Source organism: Dipodomys merriami, unplaced genomic scaffold (genome assembly GCF_024711535.1).
Source record: "Dipodomys merriami isolate MVZ:Mamm:240054 unplaced genomic scaffold, mDipMer1.0.p SCAF_70, whole genome shotgun sequence".
Taxonomy (NCBI): Eukaryota; Metazoa; Chordata; class Mammalia; order Rodentia; family Heteromyidae; genus Dipodomys; species Dipodomys merriami.
The window spans coordinates 5,135,066-5,151,341 of NW_027206291.1; the positions used below are offsets into that span (position 1 = coordinate 5,135,066).

At 50.6% G+C, this 16,276-nt stretch overlaps 2 protein-coding genes across 8 annotated transcripts in view; both read left to right on the plus strand.

Annotated features, from left to right (window-relative positions):
• Positions 1-9,263, plus strand: part of Dazap1 (DAZ associated protein 1) — a 32,933-nt gene extending 23,670 nt beyond the window's left edge. For 2 of the 6 annotated variants that reach the window (XM_070008556.1, XM_070008558.1), the window contains exons 8-12: positions 2,348-2,501; positions 3,715-3,744; positions 3,993-4,133; positions 5,834-6,010; positions 8,285-9,263. In XM_070008556.1, coding sequence (XP_069864657.1) covers positions 2,348-2,501; positions 3,715-3,744; positions 3,993-4,133; positions 5,834-6,010; positions 8,285-8,460 — 678 coding nt within the window. In that variant the 3' untranslated portion in view covers positions 8,461-9,263. Of the gene's footprint in view, positions 1-2,347; positions 2,502-3,714; positions 3,745-3,992; positions 4,134-5,833; positions 6,011-6,977; positions 7,073-8,284 lie in introns of those variants that run through there. The other 4 variants (XM_070008559.1, XM_070008557.1, XM_070008561.1 and 1 more) reach the window with 3 other exon arrangements.
• A 3,582-nt stretch (positions 9,264-12,845) lies between these two features.
• Rps15 (ribosomal protein S15) lies at positions 12,846-15,426 on the plus strand. Of its 2 annotated transcripts, none has more exons than XM_070007910.1 (4): positions 12,846-12,917; positions 13,274-13,359; positions 14,955-15,189; positions 15,275-15,426. In XM_070007910.1, the coding sequence occupies exons 1-4, from the start codon at positions 12,915-12,917 to the stop codon at positions 15,386-15,388; spliced, it is 438 nt and encodes a 145-aa protein (XP_069864011.1). In that variant the 5' UTR covers positions 12,846-12,914; the 3' UTR covers positions 15,389-15,426. The 2 variants fall into 2 exon arrangements, with proteins under 2 accessions (XP_069864011.1, XP_069864012.1); XM_070007911.1 differs by lacking the exon at positions 12,846-12,917 and adding an exon at positions 13,076-13,158.
• The last annotated feature ends 850 nt before the right edge of the window (positions 15,427-16,276 follow it).

A 16,276-nucleotide genomic window follows, 5' to 3' on the forward strand; every position in this document is an offset into this window, starting at 1 on the left:
CTTAAGACCAAACCAAGTCTTAGGCAACTTAGGGGTTTCACTGGAAAGGAAAACTCCCTAACAGAAAGTTCACCTGTGAATCCCTGGATATGAGGCTAGGTCCAGTCCACAACGTGGTCCAGCCTGTCCAGAGTGGGGCATTGTCTCCTGGATTTACTCCTGGAGTGACTCCCCTCTCCCCCAGCGGGTGGTTACTGGGCAGCCTGGGAAAGGCAGATGGGTGGAACTGGGGAGGCAGTGTGGGTGGGCTTGCTTCCAGTGAGATCGCAGTGTTGCCTCAGGCTTGGTTTCAGTGACCACTCCTTCAGATGTAGTCCCAGCCCCTTTGTAATGGTGACCTGGAATGTGATGAGCTGAGCACAAGGGCCTCTGAGAACCGAGGTTCCACTTAAAACTAAATGAAATGTGAAAACATCATGAAGGATTGGTTTTTAATTTGGTCACTTACTGTGAAACTCCGGGACCAGCCACATGCTCTCGATAGCACTTAACCACGTGCAGTCAAGTGACCTCTGGTGTTTTGTCTTCATACTGTGTTGCTGCCAGAGCCAAGCAGGGACAGGATGCAGGGCCCCTAAACCGTAAGCCTCCGGAGACCCTAGCTCTGAGGATTTGACTGTGCAGTGAGTGCCTGGCAGCCTGCTGCAGCATGTAGTTATTTACCACATTTGTGTGGCTATTAAATGCCCCCTCTGTGCTGAGCCACCCAAGTGGTCCTCCTATGCTGCTGCTTCTTACCAGGGTCTAGCCCTCAGGATACATGGCCTCTCCTGTGTGTACGTTACCTCTGCAGGAGTGAGATGTATTGCAGACTGCCTTCCTTTCACTTGGGCCTCACTGGAACAAGAGACAGAACTTGTTGTGACATCCCTTGCAGTATGTGGTTTAAAATTAGCATGCAGATTGCAAGGGGCAGGACAGTTATGAGCAGAGTTCAAAGGACTCTGTGCAGTATGTTAAAGTCCTGTGACATTGAAAATCCGGAGAAAGCTGGCTCTGTCCCTGGGCACCACCCCTAGAGTCCCCTCTCCCCCCCAGCTAGGTTGGCTGAGATTGACCCATTGTCCATCACCCATTGCTGACCTTGGTTGATCACCCTTCATCCTTCAGATAGGGGCTAAGGTTCTGTGTTCTGATAGGAAAGGGCAAAGGGTTCTTTAAATTACAAGGACTGCTTTGCTCTGTAAGCAGGAACCGAATTCCCCTAAGGAGTGTGTGTGCAAAGACTCATTAATTTTGAGTTCTTTGAAATGGGTCCCTTGTTCCTGCTGTATCATTGCCTTTAGCTAACGGGATTTTGTTCCCACCATACGGAGTCTCCTTGGGCGAGCGTGGGGCAGGTGGGGGGGGACTCTTGCCTCTGGGGTGCTTCCTGTTTGTTCTCTAACATGAGAACTGAAGGAATTCTGAATGCATAATGCTTACCTCTCCAGACTGAGACCCCAAGGATGACTCCAGGTGGACCCCTTGTCTCTTTATTCTCATTGCAATTTATCATAAAAATAGTCAGGATCAGAAGCCGAGGCAACTCTGGAATGGGGGCCTTTATGTTGTCAGTCTGCCCGTATTTTAAAGGATGCATAGAGCAAGGTCGCTACTGCCTCAGCATAAGTAGGTCAGGCACGGAAGCTCCATTGTTCAACCCTCCATCTGTCCTTAGTCCTTAGTTCAAAGGCTGTGGCTTGCAGCCAGTTTTGGGAAGAGGTCTGGGCTGCTGTCTTAACACAGTATGAAGATTGCTTACTGGTTCAAATGTCCATTTTATTGCATGTCCGTTTACTTTTTTTGTTAGATGTAATGTAAGATTCTCTTCCCACATCCATTCCCTCTGACATTCCTTTTGAGTTAATTGAGAGTCTTTAAGCATTAGCCTGGGGAAGGTAAGTCTTTATCTTCCATTAGACATTTTAAATAAAAATCTAAGTCAAAACCAACTATGTTTCTCAGGTATGCGCTGAAGTTCGAGGGGTGGGGGTAGGGCTGCAGCCCCAGCATGGGGCTGGGAGGGTGCTGGCCCTTTGTTTATGCTTGAAGGACGGCACTGCAGCTTATCAGAAGTCTGGGGGGGCCTGGCTGCACAGGTCCACTGAAGGTTCTTGGCTCCTACTACTGCTCGCAGTAGTTGGGTGCAGTCTTAATGATTATATGTGTTGTACCTGAGAAACATTTTTTAAACAAAGATCAAAAAAATTAAGAAAAAAAAACTACTGGCCTAAATAAGGTTTATAGTTAAGTACTTAGTCTTAAGTCATAAGATGCTAAGTGTAGTTATAAGTTACTGAGGGTGTCTGAAGGGAAGGGGCACTGGGCCACAGCTTCTTTCTAAACCACTGCTCGGTTTGTTTAGGTGGAGGTTAAACGGGCTGAACCTCGGGACAGCAAAAGCCAAGCGCCAGGACAGCCAGGTGCCAGCCAATGGGGGAGCCGCGTCGTGCCCAATGCTGCGAATGGTTGGGCAGGCCAGCCCCCACCCACGTGGCAGCAAGGATATGGCCCACAAGGTAAGAACATTTGATCCCTGGGTGTGAAGACTGGCTAGCTATTCCACTGTGTACCTTCCCTTGGAGAGCCAGGGGATCTGGGGTGCTGGCAGGGCATGCCAGAATGGAACATTTCCTTCCTGTCTTGGTCTTCTTGAGCTTCCCCTGCTCAGATATTGGCGTGGCACATTGGAGCCTCCCAGGGTGCAAACAAATAATGTCACTGGCAGGAGGGGCATGGTGAGGCTGTCCTCTGGCACCCAAGGTATCTACAACTTCCTGTTGTTGGTGGGGTTGGCTGTGGCCTACATGCCCACCTATAGTTTAGGCAGTGTCACCATCACTAGAATTACTGTGCTGAGCATCCATTCCTCATGTCCACATGCCAGGTTGCAGGAAGGCCGTGGTGGTGAGTCTGGATAAGTGTCAGGCTAAATGGCACAAAGTCTTTTCTTTTACCTCCCACAGTGTGGGTGGATTTGGTGGCACCCCCAGGGCCCTGCAAGGACTTTTACCTTTTCTCTGCATATCCTCTGCCTGGCCCTGATTGAGCTTGTGAGCTCAGACCTATTTAGGCTCTAAGCCACATGTCATGGGGTTTTGGGATTTTTAAAAAAATTATTATTGTGAAAATACTGTACAGAGGGGTTACAATTACATGAGCAAGATAATGGGTACATTTCTTATCAAGCATTGTAGCCTACTCCTTTGTTTCTCCTTCCCATCCCATCCTCCCCCCCACCCCTTGGGATTTTTTTGAGATGGGGTTACTATGTAGCTGGGGATGGGAGGGAACCCATGATCCCAAGTGCTGGGATGACAGCCATAGAACATTCCCTGCCAGCTAGACCAATGACCACACCTAGGTATTGCAGGATGCCATGGGCTGTTTCTGTGTTCTTTGGTGGAACCCCCTTCAGGGGTCCTGGAGATGTCTCTAATGTCCTCCTTCGGAGCTGGGGATCCTCATTCCTTGTCTGCAAACATAGTACCCACCAGGTGGTAGGGTGGCAAGGAAAGGCGTGGGAGGTACTCTGTGAAGGAGCTCTGCTCAGGGCTTGGGAAGGTCTGTCGCTGGTGTTGCCTCCACCAGGACTGGGCCACCCCTGTCCCTGGGCACTGAGCCTCAGGAGAGGTCAGGTGGTCCCTGGTCTGTGGTGGCCATTCTCGGCGAATCCTCGGCATCCAGTACTGGGGCTCGGCACCGACCCTTCTCTTCTGTTTTCTCATCTAGGAATGTGGGTGCCAGCAGGACAGGCAATTGGTGAGTCCTTGTTTGTAGAGAGAGGGAAAGAGCAGAACCCGAAACCCATAGACTGACTTGCAGAGCTTGCACCTGGTCCTGCAGCCTGCAGTTGCTAAAATACTGTCAGTGTGTACCTGTCCTGGAGGTCTACCTCTCCTGGCAAGGAAGAAGGGGAGGGGCCTGCCACAGCCCCTAGCAGGCCTGGGTCTGGGCTGTACATGAAGTGTGTGTGACCTCTACCCCTGACCCTGTGCTATGTGTTCCAGGTGGCTACGGACCGCCCCCTGCAGGACGAGGAGCCCCGCCTCCACCCCCACCATTCACTTCCTACATCGTGTCTACCCCGCCTGGTGGCTTTCCCCCTCCTCAGGGCTTCCCACAGGGCTATGGTGCCCCACCGCAGTTCAGTAAGTCCTAGTGGGACTCTTTGGGGAGAACAGCTGCCCCATGTGCTTGCACCAAAGCCAGCAGATTTAGCCTGGCTTTATGTCTGGCTGTGACCACAGGGATGTAGGGCTCTTATGGCTGAAGGAAGTCCTAGGGCTCCTACTAGAATGACACTTGCCCCTAGTTTACTCTCCCTTGGCTTATGCCAAGGAGACAAGTATGTGGAGACTATACCTGTTATAAGTAAGGAATTTAATGAGAGGACTTTCCTGTTTGTTCTGCTTTTTGATGGATGACCTGGGTGGAAAGTCAGCTGCCAGCCCAGAGTGTCAGGCAAAGTGATTTCTTGTTGATCAGGTGCAGGACTCTTATCTGGACAGGAGCCCAGACCCCACAGGGTCACTGAGTGTTTCAGTATGGCAGCAGCATATATAAGTTACAGACTCATTTTCCTATTAACTCCTTTAATTAAGGTGTGCTATACACTTGGGTATAGAACCACCTACAGTGGCTACATCTAGGAGAGACTGTCATAGCCTGACACTTGGGAAAGGGTTTGCTGACTTGTGGTCTAGCTCAGAACTTACCTAACATTCATCAAGGTTAAAGCTGGACCCTGAGGCCCTACCACAGAATATTAGTGGCCTTCATCTAGTTCAGCCTGAACTGTGCTGTTTGTTTCTACTTCTTTTCTTTTCTTCTTTTTCTTTCTTTCTTTTTTTTTTTTTTTTTCGGTCGGTTGTAGGGTGGTAGGCTTGACCTCTGGGCCTAGGTGCTGCCCCTCGGCTCTTCAGTTCAAGGCTAGCGCTGTACCACTTGAGCCATAGCACCACTTCTTGTTTTCTGAGTGGTTTATTGAGTATTTGGCTTTGAACTGAAATCCTTAGCTCTCAGCCTCCTGAGTAGCTAGGGTTACAGGTGTGAGCCACCAGTGCCCAGCTTGTTTCTAATTTTTTTTTTTTTTTTGTCGGTCGTGGGGCTTGAACTCTGGGTCTGGGCGCTGTCCCTCAGCTCTTCAGCTCAAGGCGAGCTATCTACCACTTGAGCCACAGCGCCACTTCCGGTTTTCTAGTGGTTTATTGGAGATAGGATTCTCACAGTCTTTCCTGCCTGGGCTGGCTTTGAACCGTGATCCTCAGATCTCAGCCTCCTGAGTAGCTAGGGTGACAGTTGTGAGCCACCAATGCCCAGCTTGTTTCTAGTGTTTCTAATATTTCTAAAGAACAGTTTTGTCGCCAGGCATTGGTGGCTCATGCTTGTAATCTAGTTCAGATCTGAGGATCATGGGTTCAATGCCAACCCAGGCAGGAAAGTCTCTGAGACTTCTATCTGTAATAAATCACCAGAAAACCAGAAGTGGTGCTGTGGCTCAAAGTAGTAGAGTGCTAGCCTTGAGCAAAAAAGCTCAGGGACAGCATCCAGGCCTTGAGTTCAAGCCTAGTGACTGACCAAAAAAATAAAAATAAAGAGCAGTTTTGTTCTAGAAGTCCTTGCTACTTAAATCTCGGTTCAGTACCCTGTGCATTCTGTATATGCATCATGAGCAGCTCAACAGCTTCCTACTGTAGGCCATTTCCTTAATGTAGTGGCCCAGGAGTATGAGCCACAGTTCTCTCTGGGAGTTGTAGATGGGAATTACTTCGGATGGCCCCTGTTGGCCTGGGGGCTAAGGTCTGCAGGCCTGACATATCCCTTGGGCTTTGTGCTCTTATATTTGCAGGTTTTGGCTATGGGCCTCCACCTCCACCTCCGGATCAGTTTGCCCCCCCAGGGGTCCCTCCTCCACCTGCTACTCCAGGGGCAGCACCTCTGACCTTCCCACCACCTCCATCTCAGGCTGCTCCAGATATGAGCAAACCACCGACGGCCCAACCAGACTTCCCTTATAGTCAGTATGGTAAGTGGTCTGCAGCATCTTGAGACCCCCTTCCCTGGGGTCTCATTCATCTGGTGATAGAGGGTAGCAATGCGAAGAGCCAGTATACAGAATATACAGGGGTACTAGCGAGTGCTGGCCATAGCATTCCTCAGCGCCTGGCTTGATCCTGTTACTTGAGTAGCCACAGTCCATCCAGCAGACATCCTAAGACCTGAGGTTTGGCTAAAATTAAGCCATTACTGGGTCAGAAAAAGGTTTCTTCCTAGAATGGCCTGAAGGCTGTTGTCACTGTCAGAGCTCTAGAGGTTCTTTGTTAGGGAAAGTCCTCAGATACTCTGCTCTCCAGTTATTTTGTTTGGTGTCTGGCATCAGTAATGGGATATGTGGGGAACAGAGGCTCAAGTCTGTAGCAGGCCCTGACTGGGACAGGTATAGTGGTTGGCTCTGGCTGGCTTGCCATCACGTGGGTGCTTCTGGGATATGCTCTTGAGAAGTATAAGAGGCCCTGGGTCAGGACAGGACCTGCATGTCCCTTGTTCTCTCCCCACAGGGAGCCCAGTGTCAAGTCCAGCTTCATTTCCTTGAGACTCATTAACCTCCTAGGAGAGAGTCTGTGCCCTGGTGGCTCCTCTTTAGCACCTGGGAACCCAAAAATCATGGAGCCTGTCACCAGATAGCCTCAGCTTACATCCCCAGGAGGGCCACAGGCTTCCAGAGAACCTCTGAAAGGACCCCCTTTCGGTTTGGTCCTAAGCCTGGTGTTCATTGTTACGATTGTGTGTTGCCTGAGGCACCACCCACATAGCACCGCTCTGGATACACTATGAACCCAGTGGCCGGGCCCCAGCCTGTGGTCACCAATTGGGTTGTCCTTGGCTCCTGCAAAGCCCTGCTTCAGGGGGAGCGGGATGTGCGCCTGCGTGTCTGCCGCTTGCTCCTTGCTGAGCTGCCAAGGGTTAGTCACCCTGGTCTCGTCTCTTGCCAGGCCTGGGTACCTATTCTCAAGACCCGTCGGGCTTTGGGCCCTTTCTTTGTTTACTCTCTGATGGTCAGGCTGAGCAGTGATGTGTCTTAGGTAGGTGCCGCCTTTCTATAAGATCCTCCCCTGCCTGCACCCGGGCAGCGGGCACAGCCTCCTCTGCTGGCCTGCGCGGGGGTGGATCCGGCGGTGCCCTCTGGGATGGGCCCCTTGTCAAGTCCAGGACCTCAACTGACCACAGCCCTCCGCTGGCTCTAGGATTGCTTGTGTAAGAGGACCCACTGTGTCCGCATATATCCCGTTGGGAAAGCAGAGGGCCTAATTATGCAACAGCCCCAGAATCTGGTCAGTGAGTAGGAACAGGGTCTATCCTGGCCATTTGAAGACAGTACTGTTCCCCTTGCTTAGAATCATCTTCCATGCCCCTGAGGCTGGCAGTGAGTGGGAGTATCAGGTCTTGTTTAAGGACAAAAGGCCTGCTTGCTGATGTGGTCACAGTAAGTTAGGCTGGGCCCCAAGCCTCTCTTCTGCCCTCATCAGCAGCAGTGATACTCTGCAGTTGCTGCTGATGGATCTATTAAGCATAGGCCACAGCTCTGAGCTCCTGCTGTCCATGGGTACTCAGCCCACACAAGTAGAAGGTGCAGGCCATTGGGCTGGGAAGGTGGCTCAGTGGTAGAGCGCTTGCTTTGCATGCGTGAGGCCCTGAATTCTATTCCTTAGCACCACATAAGCAAAAAAAAGCCAAAAATGGCACTGTGGCTCAAGTGGTAGAGCGCTAGCCTTGAGCTAAAGAGCTGAGGGACAGTGCCCAGGCCCCATGACCGGACCCAAAAAAGGAAAAAAAAAAAAAAAAAAGAAGGTGCAGGCCATGTGCTGCACTGAAGGCCCATCTCATGCTTTAAGTCGTGGACATCGTGCACCACATGTAACAGCACAGCATATCAGATCAGAGGTATTCCCACCCCCAGAGGCCTCTGACCCCATCCTATGTATTCCGAGCATATGGGAATGGGAGAGCAGGCAAGGAGACAAATGGCGGACCACTGGGCCTGGTAAGAGTGCGGAAGCTGCTTTTCTTTCTGTGTAGATCCTGGTCATAACTTTCTGAAAGATACAAACTCCCTTGACTTGTTGTCCACCAAGGCTGTCCACCTGAGGCAGGCGGTCCTGTGGGATGTGCAGGCAACAAGGCCGGGGCTGGGGCCTTGGCACCTTCTCAGAGACAAGTCCAGGCAGAGTGGCTCAGGCCAGTGCCCGTGCTGGGTCTGCCACTTCTCCATGACCCAGAGCTCACAGCCTCTCTCCCCCAGCAGGTTACGGGCAGGACTTGAGTGGCTTTGGACAAGGCTTCTCGGACCCCAGCCAGCAGCCCCCTTCCTACGGGGGCCCCTCAGTGCCAGGGTCAGGGGGTCCCCCCGCCGGTGGCAGTGGCTTTGGACGAGGTCAGAACCATAACGTGCAAGGATTCCACCCTTACCGACGCTAGTCATGCGCCAACGGACATCAGCACCAGCTGAGACCAGGATTCGGAACTTATGAACTTGTGACAATCACAAACTTGGCAGAAAAATAGCGACTGAACCTGGGGGGGAGGGCGGGGCGGAGGCTGTGGAGGTGGCTGTGGGTGTCTGGACTGAGGTTTTTAAATATATTTCTTTCTTTCTCTGACCCATCAGCACAATAAAAAACAAGTCACTGGTTCAACAACAGGGTTTAAAAAAATGTCTTCAGCTTTAATTCAAACTTCAGGTTTCTTTTTCTTTTTTTCTTTTTTTTCCTCGAAATTATTTTCCTGAGCCTTTTGTTTTACCGTATATTGTAAACTTTTATGTTAAAGAAAAAAATATACATTTACAAATTGTGAGATTTTTAAGAGATTTTCTACAATGTATACTGGCTTATTTTTTAATTTAAAACAGGGTTCCGTAGGCACTGGTGGGAGTGGGGGCTTTTTTTGTCCCCTTGCTCCTGGCTTGGGGGTTGGGGACTTGTTGGTCCAGAAACTCTGGGAGCTAAAGATGAAATCTACTGAGTGTGTTTTTGTTTTTTGTTCATTCCTTGCTTTTGCTGGCTGGCCTGCTTAGTTGCATCTGCGGAGCACTGTGGGGTGGTTCTCATGCAGCTGTCTCACTCACGTGGCAGTGCTGATATCCTAGGTGGTCTGGACCCCATGCAGCAGGTGATGCCTGGGCTGGAAGCTCACCTCCCTTGGGCACATGGCTTCAGGGCATTTCCCACTGACCAGTTTGACCCTGGTTTGAATAAAGAGAAGTGCGTTTGGATTAGAAACCCATATCTGTCTGTGTTTTTTCTGTCTCCATAATTTTCCTGTGTTTCCCCTCCCTTGCCAGGGAATTATCTGGATCCAGACAAACCCTGAGTCCCAGTGATGCTCATGGCCTAGGGGCCCATGCCTACATGAGCCTTGGGCTGAGAATTCTGGTTAGTTAGGAGTGACAGGACATAGGACATCTATGGGTTGCCTCAGGTTACTCTGGTTTCCCTGGCACCCCAGCTCTGGTGCCTAGGTCCATGCAAGCTACAGCTCCCATGTCAGCTTTTATTGTCTTTCACTAGTGGAATCCACAAGCTTTGTGCATGAGGATGAGGATGTCTTTGAGGGGCAGTGGTCTCACAACCTGGTGCAGAAGGATGATCAGGTTTTTAAAATGTAACAAGGGCTCAGTGGTCTCACAACCTGGTGCAGAAGGAAGATCAGGTTTTTAAAATATAACAAGGGCCTAAAACTCCAAAACATACCAGGTGCTGTGATCCTGGCTACTCAGGAGGCTGAGATTTGAGGATTGTGGTTCCAAGCCAACCAGGAACATTGGTACAACTCTTTTTTTTGGGGGGGGGGGTCCGGTCGTGGGGCCTGAACTCTGGGCTTGGGCGCTGTCCCTCAGCTCTTTAGCTCAAGCCTAGAGCTCTACCACTTGAGCCACAGCGCCACTTGCGGCTTTTCTTTTTGCTTATGTGGTGCTGAGGAATCGAACCCAGGGCCTCATGCATGCAAGGCAAGCGCTCTATTGAGCCACCTTCCCAGCCCGGTACAACTCTTACATCCAGAAAGGATGCTGTGGCTCAAATGGTAGAATGTTAGCATTAGCAAAGAAGTTCAGGGACAGTGTCCAGGCCCTGTGTTTAAGCCCCAGGACCCACAAAAAAATTCCAAGCTAGGCACCAGTGACTTACACCTGTAATCCTAGCTACTCAGGAGGCTGAGATCTTAGCATCACGGTTCAGAGCCAGTCCATGCAGGAAAGTCTGTGAGACTTTTATCTCCACATAACCACCAGAAAACCAGAAGTGGCACTGTGGCTCAAGTGGTTCAACGCTGAGCGCTTGCCTTGAGCAGAAGAGCTCAGGGACAGCGCCTAGGACCAGAGTTCAAGCCCCACGACCGACCAAAAAAAAAAAATTCAAAACATACTGAAAGTCTATGGAGTGCAAGACTTGAGAAAGTGTATTTGGGGTGAGATAGGGAAAGAAATGCCCTCTGAACCCTGGTGCCAGCTGCCCTCAACTGGCCCTGGCACACAGGGGTTGAGATCTGGTGCAGCCATCCCATACACTGTGCCAGCGCAATGGGAAGTTATATGCTTCCACAGGCAGAAAATAAACAATCTTGGGCTGTGAATGTGGCTTAGTGGTAGAGTGCTTGTCTCACACACATGAAGTCCTGGGTTCAGTTCCTCAGTACAACAAGCCTAAAAAAATGGAAGGGGCGCTGTTGCTCAAGTGGTAGAGTGCTATGTTTGAACTAAAGAAGCTCAGGGACAATGGCCAGGCAGGCCCTAAGTTCAAGCCCCAGGCAGGACTGGCAAAAAAAAAAATTACTGCAGGGAGAGCTGCAGTGTCTGCAGGTGACATCAGGATTTATACAAGGTCCAGTCACTTGTATCCTGGGGACTGGGAGAGGCCACTTCTCCTGCATAAAATGGTCTTAGGTAGGACTCACTTTCTTGGTTACAGGGTCCCTCCAGCCAGCACTAGCTTCTACCAAAAAGTTACTGGGAAAGTGGGTGGGGCTGCAGGCCCAACTATCCTTGCTTTCTAGGGAGATCACCTGGACTAGCAACAGCAGCCTTAAGTGAAAAAAAAATCTAAGGGACAGTGCCTAGGCTCTGAGTTCCAGCCTGGCTTTTTTTTTTTTTTTTCCCAAGGAGACCACTATCTGTCCTTTCTCAAAATGCACAATAACATAAACATTCATAACACCTCTTAACAAGTTCTTCCTGTGGATGCTGTACCCTCAAACCACACCTGCTAGCACACTGTGGACAACTCATAAATTACTTGCTGTGGAAGCTGTTGAGTGGAGATTGTGTAGAATGGCTGGGGGTGGGGTGCTGGCAAACACATATTCAAAGTTCCTTCCTTGAGACAAAGGGTAAACAATACAGTGGGACTCAGTAAGCAGTGCTGAAAATGAACTATACAGTTTGTAGATGGGGATAGGAGGGGGTAATGGAGTGAGTGAGGGAAGGGGTAACACTGTCCAAAAAGAAATGTACTCATAGCCGGGTGCTGGTGGCTCACGCCTGTAATCCTAGCTACTCAAGAGGCTGAGATCTGAGGATCGAGGTTCAAAGCCAGCAGGAAAGTCCATGATACTCATCTCCAATAAGCCATCAGAAAACTGGAAGTGGTGCTGTGGCTCAAGTGGTAGAGTGCTTGGCTTGAGCTGAAGAGCTCAGGGACAGCGCCCAGGCCCAGAGTTCATGCCCCACGACCGACCAAAAAAAAAAAAAAAGAAATGTACTCATTACCTGATGTGTAACCCCTGTGTACATCACCTTTATAAAAAAAAAAAAAAAAAAAAAAAAAGTTCAGTCCTTGGATACTCTTAGGAGAGGAACGCAAAGGGACAATGCCTACGTGCACCTGATCATACAAAACATTTATTGAAATGAACTCCAGAAATGAATTTTTTTTCCTTTTAGCTGTTTTCATTTATATTTGGGAGGGTAGGGGGAGGCACAGAAATGGAGGGACAAGTGAACAAATGCAGCAATGGTACTCAAAGGACACTTAAAAATAAACTATACAAACTTGAGGGCGGGGATGAGGGAAACAGTGGGAGCAAGGCAGTAGTGGACATTGTCCAAAAAGGAATTACTCAGAGCCGGGTACCTATAATCCTAACTACTCAGGACCAGCCGGGATAGGAAAGGCCATGAGACTCTCTAATAAACTACTCAGAAAAAGCTGGAAGTAGCACTGTGGCTACTAGAGAACTAACCTTGAGCAAAAGAGCTGAGGGACAGCACCCAAGCCCAGATTTCAAGTTCCATGACTGACAAAAGTTTCCTCCTTGCATTTGAGCCATGCACCCTCCCCCACAAATGAGGCTTTAAGTCATCCACACCTGTAATCCTAGATCTGAGGATAGCATCTGGAAGCCATCCGATTTTTCTTGTTGTTGTTGGTCGTGGGGCTCACCACTTCCAATTTTCTGGTGGTTAATTGGAGATAAGTCTCATGAGGACTTTCTTGCGCAAGCTGGCTTTGAACCTGGATCCTCAGATCTCAGCCTCCAGCTAGAATTACAGGCGTAAACCTCGAGCGCCCGACCCAAGTGATTCTTATCTCCAATAAACCAGCAAAAAGGCTCGCTTATTTCGCCACACACGCACACACGGAAGCTACTTTTGGAGATGGAGTCTCAGGATTTTTTTTGGCCAGGGTTGGCTTTTAAACGCTATCCTCTTTATCTCAGTCTCTGGAATCGCTAGGATTACAGGAGCGAGCCACGGTGCCACCAGGCGAGGGATTTTGCGTTGACGTTAGTAGTGTGCATTTTAACCTCCTGACAGGAGGGGGCGATCAAGCGACTCAGGAAACCGGAAGCGCGCGTGGCTGAGGGGGCGGGACTGGCCGGCTTCGCGATAACTGCGCAGTCGCACCTGGAGCGGTCTTTTCCTAGCGTCCGGCAAGATGGTGAGTACTCCGTGTCTGCACTCCAGTGTTGAACGTATCCGGTGCCATCCGTGCTCTGGTTGATTGACGCCGGCCGGGTTCAGATTCTGCTGCCTCGGCAGCTCGCTCTGAACCTTTGAGACCGCAAATGGGGGACTCGGGGCGGGCTTAGTCGGTGTGGGGACCACCGGAGCGTGGAAAGGCCTGTTTTGGCCCGCAAGCCCGGCCAGGGTCCCGTAGCCCGGGCCGCACGCGTCACCCTGTGAGTATCTGGAAGTAATTAGGGCCCGCGGGCTCCGGAGATGGGAGGCCCTTGGGGCTGCCTGGGGTCGCAGGTTGGGTCTCCAATGCCCGCTCACCACCGCTGACTCGCACAGGCGGAAGTGGAGCAGAAGAAGAAGCGGACCTTCCGCAAATTCACCTACCGTGGCGTGGACCTCGACCAGCTGCTGGACATGTCCTAGTAAGGGGCGCGGCGAGGGGACGCGGATCTGCGTGGGAGAGGCCCGGGGAGGGCTCGGGCACCTGGTTTTGTTATTTATTTTGGTACCTGTCTTGGTACTTGTTTTGGTACCTTGTCAACTCAGGGTCACGGAGCTGTCCTTGAGCAAAAGAAGCTCAAGGCTAGCACTCGTCACTTGACCCTTAGCTCCACTGCTTTTTTTTTTTCTGAGGACCGCTTCAAACCGCGGTCCTCAGATCTCAGCCTCCTGGGTAGCTAGGAAGGATTACAGGCATGAGCTACCCGTCCCTGGCTGGTGCACCTTTCTCAGAAGGAGCCCTTGGTTGTCATTCCAGCCTTTGGACTAGGTGCCACACTGGTATCTCGTTAGATTGGATGGGGGTTGGGGTAGCTTCTGGCAGTTTTCCAACTGCTTGGAGATATTCTATCACGCCTTCATGTGCTGCAAAAACAAAACAGAGGTAACAGTCCCGGAGACCTGGCCAGTGCCTTGTAGGGTGTTTCCTAGGCAACAGTCTTTTTTTTTTTTTTTTTTTGTCAGTCATGGGCCTGAACTCAGGGCCTGGGCACTGTCCCTCAGCTTTTCAGCTCAAGGCTAGCACTCTACCACTTGAGCCACAGCACCACTTCTGGCTTTTTCTGCTTATGTGGTGTTGAGGAATTGAACCCAGGGCTTCGTGCATGCAAGGCAAGCACTCTACCACTGAGCCACCTTCTCAGCCCCGGCAAGTCTTTTTTAGAGCAGTCACTGGGCCAAATGGGCAAACCAACTCCTTTGCATCCAAAGGGCCAAGTAAGCAGACTTGCCCCATCTTCAGCAATTATCTGTCAGCTTGGAGGGTAACTACCTAAGAATGGAACCAAGTGCCTGTCATATCTTCAACCTCTCCTATGTTCTTTGTAGGACTTTGGCTTTGCTGTCCAGTTGTTGCCTTTATTTGGCTACTCAACCCTGAATTGCTGCATGACAGTACAACCCTCCTGGGACAGGGCTTGAAATCTTTCCTAGGCAAAACCCCTGTGCTTTTTTGCTCAAAGCCAGCACTACCACTTGAGGCACATAGCCATTTCCAACATTTGGGGGGAGGGTGGGGATTGGAGATAAAAGACTTTTCCAGCCCAGTCTGGCTTGAAACTGCAGTCCTCATCTTGGCCTCCTAGGGCAGCTAGAATCACAAGCATGAGCTACCAGTGCCCGACTCCTTTATTCCTTTTTTTTTTTTTAACTATATATTTTTTTTTTGTCTTTTCTTTTTTGGTACTGGGGATCGAACCCAGGACGTTGCACTTGCTAGGCAAGTGCTTTGCCACTGAGCTACATCCCAGCCCTATTCCTTTTTTTCAACCTGGTAGTATTTTGTTTTGGTTGATCATGGGGCTCAAACTCTGGTCCTGGTCACTGTCCCTAAGCTCTTCAGCTTATGTCTAGCACTCTACCACTTGAGCCACAGCACCATTTCCAGTTTTCTGGTGGTTGGGAGTTTCCTGCCTGGGCTGGCTTTGAACTGTGATCCTCAGCTCTCAGCCTCCTGAGTAGAATTACAGGCGTGAGCCACCGTTGTCCAGTGTCCACACCACTGTTCCACCTTTCCCAGTGAGCAGCTGATGCAGCTGTACAGTGCCCGGCAGCGGCGGCGGCTCAACCGGGGTCTGCGCAGAAAGCAGCATTCACTGCTGAAGCGCCTCCGCAAGGCCAAGAAGGAGGCACCGCCCATGGAGAAGCCAGAAGTGGTGAAGACACACCTGCGAGACATGATCATCCTGCCTGAGATGGTAGGAAGCATGGTCGGTGTATACAATGGCAAGACATTCAACCAGGTGGAAATCAAGGTGTGTAGCAGTTGCTTGGCTGCTGGGGTGGTGGGTCAGTATCACCCATGTCCCTGACCTCCAGCTTTGCTCTTGGCCTCCATAGCCTGAGATGATCGGCCACTACTTGGGCGAGTTCTCCATCACCTACAAGCCTGTGAAGCATGGTCGACCGGGCATTGGAGCCACCCACTCATCACGCTTCATCCCCCTCAAGTAACCTGCACAGCCAATAAAGGCATGTGTTTCTACCTTCCAGTTCAATTTGTCCTTCCTTCTACCTGCATATGGAACACTGGGAGGGACTTGCCATTAACACATCCCCAGAAGTGTCCAGGGGTCTGGTTCAGACTACCCTGAGATTCAGGTCCATGGTAAAAGCCTGGGTAATGTCTGCTTCCTGGCCAGAATGCTTGTGGGGCTGGATAGTACAACTGAAGAGGGAATTAGGAGTGGTGAACTCCTTGTCTATGGCCCATCCCAGGTTAGCTTCTTGTCCCTTATACAACTACCACCAGGTGCTTTCTGGTATTCGAGTCTCACAGACATTCCTGCCCGGGTTGGCTTTGAGCCGTGATTCTCAGATCTCAGCCTCCTGAGTAGGATTACAGGCGTGAGCCACCGGCACTCGGCTTCAGATATTTTCCCTAGCTACTGGAGGTAATATGTGACCCCACAACCTCAACTTTACTGCTAAAGTCCTCAGAACACTTCATGCTTTTTTTTTTTTTTTTTTTTTTTTTTTTGGGTCCGGTTGTGGAGCCTGAACTCAGGGCCTGGGCGCTGTCCCTCAGCTCTTCAGCTCAAGGCTAGCACTCTACCACTTGAGCCACAGCGCCACTTCCGGCTTTTTTCGTTTTGCTTATGTGGTGCTGAGGAATCGAACCCAGGGCCTCTGGCATGCAAGGCAAGCGCTCTACCACTGAGCCACCTTCCCAGCCCACACTTCATGCTTTCTGAGATTCGCGTCATACCACAGTGTTCACTGAGTAGGTTTGCACTATTCCTCTGAAGGGAAAACACTGGCCCAAGAGCTTCTGGAGAGGGCAGTCAGAATAGAAGGTTTCATCTGTTTATAGTCTCCCTGGTGGGTTATGGAGAGAGTTGA

Bases quoted from the DNA above. Each gene is read 5' to 3' on its own strand.
- Rps15 (XM_070007910.1), top strand. The intron at 13,360-14,954 runs GTAAGGGGCGCG...CACCTTTCCCAG, and splicing joins CAGCTGCTGGACATGTCCTA to TGAGCAGCTGATGCAGCTGT. The intron at 15,190-15,274 runs GTGTGTAGCAGT...TGGCCTCCATAG, and splicing joins TCAACCAGGTGGAAATCAAG to CCTGAGATGATCGGCCACTA.